Consider the following 16,613-nt stretch of genomic DNA (forward strand, 5'->3'; position numbering starts at 1 on the left):
TGTGTGTGTGTAGAGAGAGAAGCAAAAAATGGGGATGGTATCCATGTCGTCAAAGATCCATCTCTTCATTATCTGCCTTAGAATGCAGAATAACCAGAGTTGGAAGGGACCTTGGAGGTCTTCTAATCTGACCACTTGCCCAAGCTTAAGACCCTATACCAGGGGTAGGCAACCTCGGCTCTTTTATGACTCATGGACTTCAACTCCCAGAATTCCTGAGCCAGCTTGGCTGGCTCAGGAATTCTGGGAGTTGAAGTCCATGAGTCATAAAAGAGCCGAGGTTGCCTACCCCTGCCCTATACCAACGATGGCAAACCTTTTAGAGACCGAGTGACCAAACTGTGACCCAAAACCCACTTACGTATCGTCGGGTGCCAGGTGGGCATGCCCCATTGGGTGGCTGTGGCCCTTTGGGTGGGTGTGCCTGCAGTGGTAACGGCAGACTGGGTGGGACTAAAAAGTTCAATCAATCAATTCCAACTTTGCCAGATCTTTTTTTTTTCCCACAAGAAGTTGAAATAGATTGTTTGATTGAACCTTTTTTTTTTTTTGCACACAGCGGCGGAAGCCTAAAGCGAAAAGGTTTTATAAAACCAGGCTGAAGGCCTAGGACTGGGGCGATGGAGCGCGTGCCCACAGAGAGGGCTCTGCGTGCCACCAGTGGCACGTGCGCCATAGGCTTCACCACCACAGCCCTGTACCATTTCAGACAAATGGCTCTCCAGTCTTTTCTTTAGTTGTGCACCCACAACTTCTGGAGGCAAGCTGTTCCACTGGCTAATTGTCCTCACTGTCAAGAAATTTCTCCTCAGTTCTAGGCTGCTTCTCTCCTTGATTAGTTTCCATCTGATGCTTCTTGTCCTGCCCTCAGAATAGGCTGGCCCCCTCTTTGTTGTGATAGCGCCCCAAATATCGGAACACTGCTATCATGTTACTCCTAGTCCTTCTCTTCATTAAAGTAGGCATACCCACTTCCTGCAACCGTTCTTTGGATATTTTAGCCTTCAGGGGCCCCCCCCAATCATCTCTGGTGCTCTTCTCTGCGCTCTTTCCAGAATCTCAACATCTTTTTTATATCACGAGGACCAAAACTGGATGCAGGATTCCAAGTGTGGTCTTACCAAGGCTGTATTTGGCTTTACCAGGGCTTTTTTTCTTATAGAACGCTCAGAACGGAGTTCCGGCACCTTTTTGGGATGGAAACTTGTAGGGTAGGCAAGGCGGGTTGTATGACGTTTGTGAGTTCCGGCACCTTTTTCTTTTACAAAAAAAAAGCACTGGGCGTTACTAATATTTCATTGTCCATCTTCACATTTATGACCCCGTCCTGCAGATACCTACCTGTCTCTTCTCACTCAAATCCCAAGAACCAGGACGAAGAAATTCCTGAAACTCTGCTATACTATCCACACGTGACCCCTTTCATAGAAGTCATTGGAGACCAGATGCTGGATTTTGTTTCTAATATTCTTGAAAAAGATAGAAGATTCGTCCTCTTTTTTTTTTTTACTAAATTGCCAATTCCTTGGTTGATTATGGGAATTTGGGTGTATATATATTTATATGTTTTAAATGTTTGTTAAGCATTCAGAATACACTTGCTTAGTTCCCAGCCAAAAACAATTTACACATTACACACACACACACACACACACACACACTCATATATATATATATATATATATATATATATATATATATATATATATATATATATATATATATATATATATATATATATATATATATATATATATACTATATAGCTTATAGTATTTAATCAACCCTCAGGGATAACTTCCATGGGACCCTGCATTGCTCTTCTTGTGTCCCTCTACAGAGAGAAAAGAAAGTCAATAATTCTGGGGCTTCTAACCAGTTTCCTCCTTATGGATTAAAAAGTGAGAAGTATAACTTTATTGAGAAGCCTTCCTGACATGGTTGACTATGTCTATATATATATAGTTTCTCAGATACTTAGGATTGTAGAAGTCAATGAGCGAGAACCCATGTTTTTGTCCCAACTGGGACGTCGTCATTTGCTGGCACCTTACGCCCCGCTCTCTTTCTCTCTCTCTCTTTCTCCCTCCCTCCCTCTCTCTCCCTCTCTCTCCCTCCCTCTTTCTCTGCCCTCTTCCACATTCCCCCTAGGACCAGAGGGCTGCAACCTGTTTATCTACCATCTGCCCCAGGAGTTTGGGGACGCAGAGCTGATGCAGATGTTCCTGCCATTCGGTAATGTCATCTCCTCGAAAGTGTTTGTGGATCGGGCGACAAACCAAAGTAAATGCTTTGGTGGGTAAAGATAACAAAACAATTAGATTCATCCAGGAAAGGAACTTTCTCTGAACTACTTTGACCATTATTACTATTACTATTATTATTATTATTATTATTATTATTATTATTATTATTATTATTATTATTATTATTATTATTATTATTATTATTTATTCCCTTCAGACTGCTATTTTTATTTTCCTTTTTTGCAAATTTATATTCAGCTGACTTCCCCACCCCACCCCTCTCAATTTACCTTTGTCAATCAACTCCGTGTCCCACTTTCCCACCTGTCCCTTTCCTGCACCTTCTCCACCTCTGTCCTTCTTACTGTCTCCGACTCAGTCCCGTGTCTCCTGCTACACAAGGGTTCTAGGGAATGTGGGGGGGCTGCATGCCCCAAATCCTGGCTGCAGAAAATGGAGAAGCTCCGTTCGTTGGAGGTGGGGGGGCAGTCCTAAGATAATTTGCCAACTTGGGTCAACTTGCCACAGCCAGGTCCCTGCAAGAAAGCTCACTGCGGGACAATTGAATGCTGCATTAACCGTTTCGTTCAATTATTATGTATTATTGGTGACCGCGTTTTGTTGTCGAAATTATCGGAACTCTTGTATTTCCAGATTGACCGACTTTATTATTATTTGCCACGCTTCTGGTGACATTAATTTCCCTTTTATCTACGGAGATTCAGGTCATGGCTGTCCCAAAGGTGCTTTTTTTTCAGGAGGCAACTGGCCTGTCTCGTGTTTTCTTTGAAGAAGTTTCGCTTCTCATCCAAGAAGCTTCTTCAGCTCTGACTGGATGGTGGGGAAAGATTTCTATTCCTTGCAGAGAGCTGGTCATTTGCATTCTTTTAGCGAGTTATTGAGGCCACTTGGAGGTTTGCCTGTGTCCTCAGGGTCACCTAAGTGGTGTAAATGAATGTGAAGGGACCCAGGGCAGAAAACATCCTGCAGCCAAGAAGGCTACACACCCATGGGCACCACTCAGGTGACCCTGAGGACACAGATAAGCCTCCAAGTGGCCTCAACGACTCTCTAAAAGAAGGCAAATGACCAGCTGTCTGCCAGGAGTATCAATCCTTCCATTCCCCACCATCCGGTCAAAGCTGAAGAAGCTTCTTGGATGTGAAGCGAAACGTCTTCAAAAAAAAAACCCCCAAAAAAGTCCAGTTGCCTCCCGAAAAATGCACCTTTGGGATAATTTCACTTTTTCTTGAATTATCCCACAGCGAATCGTCCCGTGGCAGGTTGGCCGCAGCTAATTGTCCCGCAATGAGTTGGCCGCAGTGAGTTGGTCATGGCGAGCTGTCCCATTCCGCACTGGGAAAGGGAAAGAAGCCCTGGAGGACAAAAATGGGTCAGGGCCAGGGCTGCAGAGGGAAATGTGGGATGCCAAAGCAGAAGAGGAGGAGGAGGGACGGGAAGAAGGGAAGGAAGGAAGGAGAGATGAAGGTGAACCCAGGCCTTGGTGAAGTCGGTCTACCGCAGAATTCGATCTGCTTTAGCCAAAGATGGAAGGGTAGGAGATTCTCAGTCATCCAGGTCATGGTTGTCCCCAAAGGTGTTTTTTTTTTGTTTTGTTTTTTCAAAAGGCAACTGGACTTCCTTGGTTTTGCTTGAAGATGTTTCACTTCTAATCCAAGGAGCTTCTTCAGTTCAGAAAGGTCTTCCAGGAGAACCAAGAAAGTCCAGTTGTCTTTTGGAAAAAAAAACACCCTTGGGAGACAGAAGGGTTGGGTCTCAGGTTGCATGGCGGAACATTGATGTGGGTAGGTGGTCCCCATCCTCGCTCCTCTTTCCTCTTGTGCTGCTGCTAATTGTTTGGGATGTTGCCATGTTGTCGGTCGGGATGGTGGGTTCCACGTGGAACACTCTGCATTCATCTCTTGCCATCACTTCACACCCCTCATGAGCTGCCCGCTCTCTGCTTACCTGCATTGATTCCAAACCTTTTCTCACCTGGCCAGCCCTTGTCTTCCTGGCACAGCCAGTGGGGGGGGGGGGGACCTCAAAAAACTGAGATTCAGGAGGAACTTTTGCTCTTTCCATCTTCTCCAGATCCAGTTCAAAGTCAGCTTGGGGCATTTCTCCCCTTTGCTGTCCAAATCCTGATGGGTTGTACCTTGAAATGTCTTTGAAAAGTGGGTTGACCCACCCCTGTGGTTTAGGGCAAGAACAACCAGCAAATTGTGTGAACTGGAGTGTGGGTACAGAGGTCAAAAATGTGGATACAAAGGCAGAAGTAAACGTTCTTCAACATGTGCCGTGAGTCCCAAATCAGTCATTTGGGGGGACGGCACCTAGGGGTGCTTGTAGAGTGGTACCAACGCAGGAGTCCACACCTGTCTATCCCCATGAGAAATGGAGACCTCGGCCAGGTTCAAGTAGGCCTATGGAAGCAAGCATGGAATGCAGACAATCCCAACATCTGTCCATGAATTATATCCAAGAGAAGATTCTGGTGTGATAGGAACAGAAAGCTTTGGTGTGTGCACACCTGTGTTTTTACGTGGCTCATAACTGGTTTCTTGGGAGATTAATTTTGAGCTGGCAGGACAGAACATAAAGCACAATGAGGACTTCTGGGAGAGAAGCGAGGCTCAGAAAAGTATTGGGAGTCCTTGACTTATGACCAAAATTGAGCACAACGTTTCAGTGAGATGGTTGTTAAGGGTATTTCGCACCACTTTTACGACCTTTCTTTCCACAGTTGTGGAAAGTGAATCACTGCAGTTGCTAAGTAAGCAACACGGTTGTTAAGTGAATCTGGCTTTCCCCCATTGACTTTGCTGGTCAGAAGTTCACACAAGGGGATCACGTGACCCCGGGACGCTGCGACCGTCATCAATGTGAGTCTGTGGCCAAGCATCTGAATTTTGATCATGTGACCGGGGGGGGCCTGCTGCCACGGTCGTTAAGTGTGAAAAACGGTTATGTGTCACCTTTTTTCAGCGCCGTTCTAACTTCAGTCGCTAAATGAACTGTTGTAAATTGAGGACTACCTGTAGGATTTGGGGCTGGAGTAAATCCCAGAACTGAAGGACTTTCCGCCAGTTCCCCATGCGAATTTCTTTCCAGAAAAATTCTAGCCAAGGTAGGTTTTTTTTTTTCATTACTAGAGGACCACGTAAATATCATGATGGCCAAATTGCAACTAAGAGGAAAACCTCAGAAGAGAAAAGTGTGTTGTATTGGACAACATAATAACGAGGCATATTGCCTTTCTTTCAAAGAAACTGAGCATTCAGGACTGTTGCAGAACCACATGGAGGGTCTTTGAGTTCCAGTGTGTTGCTAATGTTGTATGACTTTCAGATGAACGTGGCCCCTTAGGAAAGAAACACCTGTGGGGCATCATGTGTCGGTCCTCACCCTGAGTGACTGAGCCTCTTCCTGTGTGTAGTTTTCCTTACTCACAGACATGCCCCTGATGCACCCAGTTGCATCAGACCGACAATTCAATCCGATGGCAGAAGCCATTTTTTGTTCATCCTGGTCATGTGACTTTAAAATGCTGGGAAGGAGGTAGAGAGGGAGGAAGGAAGGAAGAGAAGGAAGGAAGGAAGGAAGGAAGGAAGGAGAGAGAGGGAGGGAGGGATTAAGGGGAGGGAGAGAGGGAAGGAAGGAAAACGGAAGGGAAGGAAGGTAGGAAAGAAGATAGGAAGGAAAATGGGAGAGGTAGGGAAGGAAGGAAAATGGAAGGAAGGAAAGGGAGGGAGAGGGAAGGAGGGAGGGAGGAAAGAAAAGCGAGAGGGAGGGAGGGAGGAAGGAAGGAAGCTAGGAAGGAAAATAGGAAAAAACAGTAGAGCAAGGGAAGAAGGAAGAAGACAGGAGAGGGAGGGAGGGAGGAAGGAAGGAAGGAAGGAAGGAAGGAAGGAAGGAAGGAAGGAAGGAAGGAAGGAAGGGATTAAGGGGAGGGAGAGAGGGAAGGAAGGAAAACGGAAGGAAAGAAAGGGAAGGAAGGTAGGAAAGAAGATAGGAAGGAAAACGGGAGAGGTAGGGAAGGAAGGAAAATGGAAGGAAGGGAAGGGAGGGAGAGGGAAGGAGGGAGGGAGGAAAGAAAGAGGAGAGGGAGGGAGGGAGGAAGGAAGCTAGGAAGGAAAATAGGAAAAAACAGTAGAGCAAGGGAAGAAGGAAGAAGACAGGAGAGGGAGGGAGGGAGGAAGGAAGGAAGGAAGGAAGGAAGGAAGGAAGGAGAGGGAGGGATTAAGGGGAGGGAGAGAGGGAAGGAAGGAAGGAAGGAAGGAAGGAAGGAAGGAAGGAAGGAAGGAAGGAAGGAAGGAAGGAAGGAATTAATTCTCCACAAAACTATTCATTACAAGGATTAAATTATTCATTTCCAACGTCCCAGTCAATTGGAGCGTTGGTCCCTTCTCCATCTGTTGATCAAGATTTCCATGTTTGGCACTCATTTGCTTTGTTCGATCTTATTCTATTATTAGCAGGACAAGGGAGAGACAGGAATTTTTTTAAAAAAAAATAAACAAGAACAACAGGACCCATCACACTCCTTTTTTCCACCCCCAGCCCCCAAGTAGGGGAGGGGGAGGCAGCCCGGAGCAGCAGCGGGGAAGGGGAGGGGAGAGGAGAGAAAGCCAGAGAAGTATTAGGGCCTCACGCGCCACTATTCATTTTGCAAACTATAATTAATTTGATGTTTAGATTAATATCTGATGCACTCTCAAAGGTGCACACAAAGCATTTTTCCTTTATTATAATGTTGATTGCTTATTGGGGAGATAAATTTTCATTGTCAAGGAATCCCCCGACTTAACAAAACTTTTAGTCCTAGCAAGCATGTCTGCAAAAAAAGAGCAGAGGTGGGTGCTTTCGCCACTCCACGCAGGCGCCTGGCCAGGCTTCGGCCTGCTGATCATCTCAGCCAGGAGAAGGCCCTTATGAAGGGCAGGGACCTGGCTTTATTGGGTGGCCAATTTTGGCTTTGCAAACGAGACTTTCCGTTCAGCCCCTCGGCTTGCGCAACAGACATGGCCTGTTGTTTATTTTGGGTTATTGAAGAGGCAACCTGAAAGATCTCCGGATTCTAAGATGTTCCAAGCCTCTTTTTTTTTTTTTAAATTCAAAAAGGGCAAGAGGGCAGCCTTAACTGCTTGGTTCCACAGCTTCCATTGTTCAGGTGCAGCCACCATCTTGACTTTTTTGCCCCCTTGTGCCTCCTGCTGCCCCCATCCTGAGACTAATATACGATCCGCACCATAAATGGAATAAAAATGCCTATAAACCTAAAACCAGATAGATGGATAGATGATTAGATAGATAGATAGATAGATAGATAGATAGATAGATAGATAGATAGATAGATATAATTGATAATTAGATAGATGATAGATAGATATAATTAATTAGATGATGGTAGATAGATAGATAAGGGACGTGGTGGCTCAGTGGGTTACAATGCTGAGCTTGTCGATCAGAAGGTCAGCAGTTTGGCGGGTCGAATCCCGAGTGCCGCGTAACAGAGTGAGCGCCTGTTACTCGTCCCAGCTTCTGCCACCAAGAGCCTTGGTGGAGCAGTGGGCTAATGCCTCCTTAAGTAACACCAGCTGCCTGCAATTAGTGCAGGTTCGAGTCCCACCAGGCTCAAGGTTGACTCAGCCTTCCATCCTTCCGAGGTAGGTAAAATGAGGACCCAGATTGTTGGGGGCAATTAAGCTGACTTTGTAATAATGCCGCTTGGGGGGGGTGTATGAAAGCCCTAATAAGCAGGCATATACATAGAATGAAGGCTACTGCTAAGCTTGTAAGCCGCCCTGAGTCTTCGGAGAAGGGCGGGATATAAATGGAATTAAAATAAAATAAAATAACCTAGCAGTTCGAAAGCACGTAAAAATGCAAGTAGAAAAACAGGGACCACTACAGTGGGAAGGTAACAGCATTCCGTGCGCCTTTGGCGTCTAGTCATGCCAGCCACATGACCACGGAGACGTCCTCAGACAAGCGCTGGCTCTTCGGCTTTGAAATGGAGATGAGCACCGACCCTTCGAGTCGGAAACAGTTTTTGAAACAAGGTAGTTCAAACGAGTTAACTTATAAAATGTGTCCAAATCTGGGACACATCACTTCCATGGAATTGAAATTTGTGTAAAATATTTCATGGCACGTAAAATTATCGCAAAAACATTTTACACCATCAGACAACATGTCACAGAACATTTCCTGTGCTCACCTCCTGGGGGTTGAATGTGCAGTCCGGTTCGTTCAGCACGGGCTTCTTTCAAGGCTGATGCACCGTTGAAGATCTGCCTGAATTTTAAAGATTTTTTTTTCCCCTACATTAGAAGCTCTGCCTTTGTTGAAGTACAGGTAGTCCTCGACTTACAACAGTTTGTTTAGTAACCAAAGTAACAATGGCCCTGAAAAGAAGTGACTTAATGACAGTTTTTCACCCTTACACCCATCACAGCATCCCCGCGGTCATGTGATCAAAATTCAGAGGCTTGACAAGCGACTCGTATTTATGACGGTCGCAGTGTCCCGGGCTCATGTGATCCCCTTTTGTGACCTTCTGTCGAGCAAAGTCAATGGGGAAGCCAGATTAAACTTTACAACCATGTTGCTAACTTCACAACTGCAGGGATTCACCTAACAATTGTGACCAGAGAGGTTGTAAAATGGGGCAAAACTCATTTAACCAATGTCTCACTTATCAACGGAAATTTTTGGGCTCCATTGCAGTCGTACGTCGAGGATTACCTGTATTGAGGACTCTCATGCGGGTCTATCTCTGAAAAGATGACCCAAGAGTTCCCACGCTGTCTAGTGTAGTGCATTTAAATGCACGTGCGCACAGACACATGTGCACACTGCCCGTGTGAACAGATCGGGTTTTTTTAGAAGAAAGAAAACAAGATGGTTTAATGCATCCCAAGAACCACATCAGATTTTGATGAAGCAGGACAGGAAGAGCGTTGAAGCATTTGAAATTTGGTGCTGGAGAAGACTCTTCAGAATACCATGAACAACCAAGACAACAAGCAAAGAGATCATCAAACACCCCAGCCCAAAGTTGTTATAACAAGGTCCTACGGAGCAGGTTCAAATTGTGGGAAGACTTCACTACAAAGCTGAGCAAGATAGAAAGAGAAGATCAAGAACCAGGAACATCAGCAAGGTAGATAATGCATCAACCAACCAACTTAACTATCTATGGAGATTCTTCATCATCCAGGTCACGGTTGTCCCAAAGTTGCTTTTTCAGGAGGCAACTGGACTTTCTTGTTTTTCTTTGAAGGCGTTTCTCATCTCATCCAAGAAGCTTCTTCAGCTCTGACCGGATGGTGGGGAGTGGAAGGATTTATACTCCTTGCAGACAGCTGGACATTTGCGTTCTTTTTAGAGAGCCATGGGGGCCACTTGGAGGTTTATCTGGGTCCTCAGGGCCACCTGAGTGGTGCAAATGGGCGTGGAGCCTTCTTGGAACTGCTGAAAGGACTATGTTGTAGACTGGACTTTCTTGTTTTTCTTTGAAGACATTTCGCATCTCATCCAAGAAGCTTCTTCAGTTCTAACCGGAAGGATTTATACTCCTTGCAGACAGCTGGACATTTGCGTTCTTTTTAGAGAGCCATGGGGGCCACTTGGAGGTTTATCTGGGTCCTCAGGGCCACCTGAGTAGTGCAAATGGGCATGGAGCCTTCTTGGAACTGCTGAAAGGACTATGTTGTAGACTGGACTTTCTTGTTTTTCTTCGAAGACATTTCACATCTCATCCAAGAAGCTTCTTCAGTTCTAACCGGAAGGATTTATACTCCTTGCAGACAGCTGGTCCTTTGCGTTCTTTTAGAGAGCCGTTGAGGCCACTTGGGAGGTCTATCTGTGTCCTCAGGGTCACCTGAGTGGTGCCCACGGGTGCGTAGCCTTCTTGGCTGCAGGATGTTTCTCTGCCCTGTGTCCCTTTCCCTTCCATTCTCCACCAGTCAGTCAGAACTGAAGAAGCTTCTTGGATGAGAAGCGAAATGTCTTCGAAGAAAAACAAGAAAGTCCAGTTGTCTCTTGGAAAAAAAAGCACCTTTGGGACAGCCAGCTAGGTAAGATGGAATTCTCAAGACTGAAATTTGGAATCTGTGTACATTAGAGACTACTTGCTTGCTTGTTCACTTGCTTACTTACTTTATTTGTTTGTAAGTTTTCAACTCACCCAGAGGTGACCCTAGGCAGTTTCCATATCTGTTCCACTATTGAATTCTTTTTGCTCTCTCTGTTCCTTCCAATCAAGGAACTACCAACTCAAGACAGTGGACTTAATGCATATTTCACAGGTAGTCCCCGACTTAACGACGCTAAACTTCGTTTAGTGAAGGTTCAAAGTTACAGTGGCGCTAAAAAAAAAAAAAAGTGACCTGGGACCGTTTTTCACACTTGACGACCGCTGCAGCATCATGTGAACAAAATAGGGTTTGTGCAGAGGGTTAGGTTCAACCACGACGGCCCCGAAAACAAGTGACGTAGGACCGTCTTTCACACTTAACGACCTTTGCAGCATCCCTGCGGTCACATGATCAAAATTTCAGACGCTTGGCAGCTGACTCGTATTTATGACGGTTGGGGTGTCCCGGAGTCACGTGATCTCCTTTTGTGACTTTCTGATCAGCAAAGTCAAAGGGGAAGCTAGATTCCCTTAACAACTGTGTTACTAACTTAACAACTACAGTGATTCACTTAGCAACCGTGGCAAGAAAGGCCATGAAATGCAGCAAAACTCACTTAATGACTGTCTCGCTTAGCGATGGAAGTTCTGGGCTGATTTGTGGTTATAAGTCCAGGACTATTTGTATTCTGTCATGTCTCTTTTATTTTTATTTTTATTTTATGTCTCCTAATTTTTATTGTTGTGAGCCGCCCTGAGTCCTTAGGGAGAAGGGCGGCATATAAATTTAATAAATCCTAATCCTAATCCTCTCCTTAATCTCCAATGATTTATCCCAAAAGAACAGACCGAATTGGGTTCCTCTGATATCCCCACCATGGTTTGTGTTTCAGCTCTTTTTAAGCACAAACTTTGCCTGGCTTTGTCTAAAAACAAACCCTTTGTTTAGATTTCATTTTCAGTTCATATATCGAGAGACGGAGGGAGTCTCTTCGCCTAATCAGGTTTCTTTCTGAATAAAATAAAATAGCCCATTTACGTTTTAAAACTTCGTTGTTGTTTGTCAAGTCATCTGTTTTTATCCCTCCCGTGCAACGAGGTGATATTTCTCAGTAATTATTCCGTACTTACTCTTTCTTATAAATGAACTTCAGCCCAGAAAAATTATGTGAGGGAATATATATATATATATATTTCTGCTTGCATCGTAGTTTTGCCATGCAAAACCTCATTTGTTTGTAAAAAGCACGGTATAATGGGATTATGAGAACAGATAGCCATCTTCACAAATTGTGCCGGCCATATTTAGGGTTAAATTTCTCAGCTCCCTGTTTCAGCCATGGTCCGTCAATCCAGTCTTATTTACAGCCGTACCCCCAAACCTCTGCGCAAAACATCAACAGCAAACATGCAGTGAACTAAAATATTAAGAAAGAAAAATGTAGCCAATTGCCTTCTGACATGGAATAATCTATCAGAGCTTAATTACGCCCTGGATTTCCTTGCAGCAATTAAGAAGGATCGAAATAATGAAAACTTTTTTGGAGACTTCTTTAAGGGTGTATCGATTAAAGGGGGGGCGGAAATGGGTTCTCTTCTATGGGACAATTGGAGCAGATGATTATTTCGGATGATTAGTTCGTCCTTGTTGAAAACTTTGACTCGTGGGATAGAGACTAGCACCGACAGAAGAGAATATTTATTGCTCAGGTTTGTAGCCCATTTGAACTGTGGGCTCCTTGGCGCTCTCTGATTTAGTTGTTTTCTAACAGACATTTCATGACCCAAGTAGGAAACATAATCCGTGCCTGCAGGGTGAGGGGTTTGTGGACGAGGAGGAGGAGGAGGAGGAGGAGGAGGAGGAGAGCTGGGGGATCCTTAATGCTCTCCAAGCTAGGTTGCTTCCTCAAAGACATTTTACCACCTAACTAGATTACATTATCAGTATTAGGAGAGAATGGAGTTTCATTTCTGTTTATATACAAGTGGTTTGAGGGACACGGTGGCTCAGTGGGTTAGGACGCTGAGCTTGTCGATCAGAAGGTCGGCAGTTTGGCCGGTCGAATCCCGAGTGCCGCATAACAGAGTGAGCGCCTGTTACTCGTCCCAGCTTCTGCTAACCTAGCAGTTCGAAAGCATGTAAAAATGCAAGTAGAAAAATAGGGACCACTACGGTGGGAAGGTAACAGCGTTCCGTGCGCCTTTGGCGTCTAGTCATGCCGGCCACAGGACCACGGAGACGTCCTCGGACAAGCGCTGGCTCTTCGGCTTTGAAACGGAGATGAGCACCGGCCCCTAGAGTTGGAAACGACTAGCACGTGTGTGGGGGGGAACTTTACCTTTACTTTACCTTACAAGTGGTTTGATTAAAAGACAATATTTGTAGTTCAGGGTTGAAATGAAGGATCCTTGGTGCTCTCTGAGCTTGGTGGCTTTCTTTCCAACGTTTCCTTACCAGCACACTGATGATGTTGCCAAGTTTGGTAATGACAGGTCTGCAAGAAAACCACCAAGCTCAGAGAGCACCAAGGATCCCATATCCCCTTCTGGGTTTGCGCACAGAATCCAGGCCCACAAAGCCTGGCTCTGAATCTCCACCAATCTCTCTCTCTCCAGCCCAAAGGATTTCTCCTTGCAATCTCCTCTTTTTGGGTGCAACTTCTAAGTTTGACACTCCTTTCAGATAAATAACCCCTTGCTTTCAAGCCAGCAACTTTGCTGAACAAGAAACATCGGATGCCCTGAGCTTGCAAAATTTCTCCATCCTTCCCTGCCTTACTAAATCATTTATTTTGTGCAGCCTTTTTTTTTCTTTTTATGCAATTCCTAGAATTTAAAAAAAAACAACATAAAACAGATTTATCACAAAACCCTGTCCTCCCATCAACCTTCCTCAGACCGGTACATATATTTCTCTGATTATTAATTAACACGAACAGAGAAGATGCTTTGTACTTTTTAAGCTCTCCTCTGTTTCCCCCCCCCCTTCCTTGTTCTTCAGAATTAGGTCTTCCTCGTGGTTACACTGTTTTATGAGCAGTGGGTGCTAGTTGCGTTTCTTCCCCATTGAGCATGGTTTAGAATAACTCCACACAATCCTCAACTTATGACTCCTTGGGACAATTGATGATGATGATGATGATGATGATGGAAGGGATCATGGAGGTCATCTAGTCTACTTTGAACGGTCAGTAAATGCACTGTTGTAAGGCAAGGACTACCTCTACTGGCATAAAAGGACAATTAGGTATTTTTTTAAAAAAAATCATTTGTATCCCAGGTTTATTATTTTTACTAATAAGTCAAGGCAGTGAACATGTCCAATACAGTTTCCTCCTATTTTATTTATTTTATTTTTATTTATTTCATTTTATTCATAGTCTATACCTATACCATTTCAGACATATGGCTGTCCGGTCTCTTCTTAAAAACTTCCAGTGTTGGAGCATACACAATTTCTGGAGGCAGGTTGTTCCACTGGTTAATTAATAGAATAGAATAGAATAGAATAGAATAGAATAGAATAGAATAGAATAGAATAGAATAGAATAGAATAGAATAGAATAGCAATAAGGATTAGGATTTAGGATTTAGGATTTAGGATTTAGGATTTAGGAATAGAATAGAATAGAATAGAATAGAATAGAATAGAATAGAATAGAATAGAATAGAATAGAATAGAATAGAATAGAATAGAATAGAATAGAATAGAATAGAATAGAATAGAATAGAATAGCAATAAAGATTAGGATTTAGGATTTAGGATTTAGGATTTAGGATTTAGGAATAGAATAGAATAGAATAGAACAGAATAGAATAGAAATATAGAATAGAATAGAATAGAATAGAATAGAATAGAATAGAATAGAATAGAATAGAATAGAATAGAATAGAATAGCAATAAGGATTAGGATTTAGGATTTAGGATTTAGGATTTAGGAATAGAATAGAATAGAATAGAATAGAATAGAATAGAATAGAATAGAATAGAATAGAATAGAATAGAATAGAATAGAATAGAATAGAATAGAATAGCAATAAGGATTAGGATTTAGGATTTAGGAATAGAATAGAATAGAATAGAATAGAATAGAATAGAATAGAATAGAATAGAATAGAATAGAATAGAATAGAATAGAATAGAATAGAATAGCAATAAGGATTAGGATTTAGGATTTAGGATTTAGGATTTAGGAATAGAATAGAATAGAATAGAATAGAATAGAATAGAATAGAATAGAATAGAATAGAATAGAATAGAATAGAATAGAATAGAATAGAATAGAATAGAATAGAATAGAATAGAATAGAATAGAATAGCAATAAGGATTAGGATTTAGGATTTAGGAATAGAATAGAATAGAATAGAATAGAATAGAATAGAATAGAATAGAATAGAATAGAATAGAATAGAATAGAATAGCAATAAGGATTAGGATTTAGGATTTAGGATTTAGGATTTAGGATTTAGGAATAGAATAGAATAGAATAGAATAGAATAGAATAGAATAGAATAGAATAGAATAGAATAAGGATTAGGATTTAGGATTTAGGATTTAGGATTTAGGAATAGAATAGAATAGAATAGAATAGAATAGAATAGAATAGAATAGAATAGAATAGAATAGAATAGAATAGAATAGAATAGAATAGAATAGAATAGCAATAAGGATTAGGATTTAGGATTTAGGATTTAGGATTTAGGATTTAGGATTAGAATAGAATAGAATAGAATAGAATAGAATAGAATAGAATAGAATAGAATAGAATAGAATAGAATAGAATAGAATAGAATAGAATAGAATAGAATAGAATAGAATAGAATAGCAATAAGGATTAGGATTTAGGATTTAGGAATAGAATAGAATAGAATAGAATAGAATAGAATAGAATAGAATAGAATAGAATAGAATAGAATAGAATAGAATAGCAATAAGGATTAGGATTTAGGATTTAGGATTTAGGATTTAGGATTTAGGATTTAGGAATAGAATAGAATAGAATAGAATAGAATGGAATAGAATAGAATAGAATAGAATAGAATAGAATAGAATAGAATAGAATAGAATAGAATAGAATAGAATAGAATAGAATAGAATAGAATAGAATAGCAATAAGGATTAGGATTTAGGATTTAGGATTTAGGATTTAGGAATAGAATAGAATAGAATAGAATAGAATAGAATAGAATAGAATAGAATAGAATAGAATAGAATAGAATAGAATAGAATAGAATAGAATAGCAATAAGGATTAGGATTTAGGATTTAGGATTTAGGAATAGAATAGAATAGAATAGAATAGAATAGAATAGAATAGAATAGAATAGAATAGAATAGAATAGAATAGAATAGAATAGAATAGCAATAAGGATTAGGATTTAGGATTTAGGAATAGAATAGAATAGAATAGAATAGAATAGAATAGAATAGAATAGAATAGAATAGAATAGAATAGAATAGAATAGAATAGAATAGAATAGAATAGAATAGAATAGAATCTTTATTGAGAATAGAATAGAATAGAGCAGGAAGGGACCTTGGAGGTCATCTAGTTCAACCCCCTGCTCGGGCAGGAAACCCTACACCATTTCAGGCAAATGGCTGTCCGGTCTCTTCTTAAAAACTTCCAGTGTTGGAGCGTTCATAACATCTGGAGGCAGGTTGTTCCACTGGTCAGTTGTTCTAACTCAGCCCAAGATCTCTGCTGTTCAGTGAGACAGTTGTTGAGTGAGTTTTGCCCCGTTTTACAACCTTTCTTGCCACAGTTGTTAAGCGCATCGCTGCAGTTGTTAAGTCAGTAGCAGGGTTGCCAAATGAACCTGGCTTCCCCATTGATTTTGCTGGTCGGAAGGTCGCAAAAGGGGGAATCACATAACCCCGGGACACTGCGACCATCACAAATACAAGTCAGTTGCCAAGTGGCTGTATTTTGATCATGTGACCACCAGGATGCTCCAATGATTGTGCGATAAGCAGTCACAAGTCACTTGTTTTCCGTGCTGTTGTAACTTTGAACGGTCAGTAAATGCACTGTTGTAAGGCAAGGACTACCTCTACTGGCATTAAAGGACAATTAGGTATTTTTTAAAAAAAAAATCATTTGTATCCCAGGTTTATTATTTTTACTAATAAGTCAAGGCAGTGAACATGTCCAATACAGTTTCCTCCTATTTTATCCACACCAACAACCCTGTCAGGTGGGTTGGGCTGAGAGAAACTGACT

The 16,613-nt window shown here is 42.1% G+C and overlaps 1 protein-coding gene and 1 long non-coding RNA gene across 2 annotated transcripts in view; both read left to right on the forward strand.

The window, feature by feature from the left end:
* Window positions 1-16,613, forward strand: part of LOC310635705 — a 172,312-nt gene that overhangs the window by 123,594 nt on the left and 32,105 nt on the right. The window lies entirely within an intron of this gene.
* Window positions 1-16,613, forward strand: part of CELF4 (CUGBP Elav-like family member 4) — a gene marked incomplete at both ends in the record, with an annotated part of 88,130 nt that overhangs the window by 63,200 nt on the left and 8,317 nt on the right. The window contains one exon of the mRNA XM_083351183.1: window positions 2,152-2,235. Within this exon, the coding sequence (XP_083207309.1) occupies window positions 2,152-2,235 (84 nt within the window). The remainder of the gene's footprint in view (window positions 1-2,151; window positions 2,236-16,613) is intronic.

The sequence above is a fragment of the Vipera ursinii genome (assembly GCF_947247035.1).
Source record: "Vipera ursinii genome assembly, chromosome: 2".
Taxonomy (NCBI): domain Eukaryota; kingdom Metazoa; phylum Chordata; class Lepidosauria; order Squamata; family Viperidae; genus Vipera; species Vipera ursinii.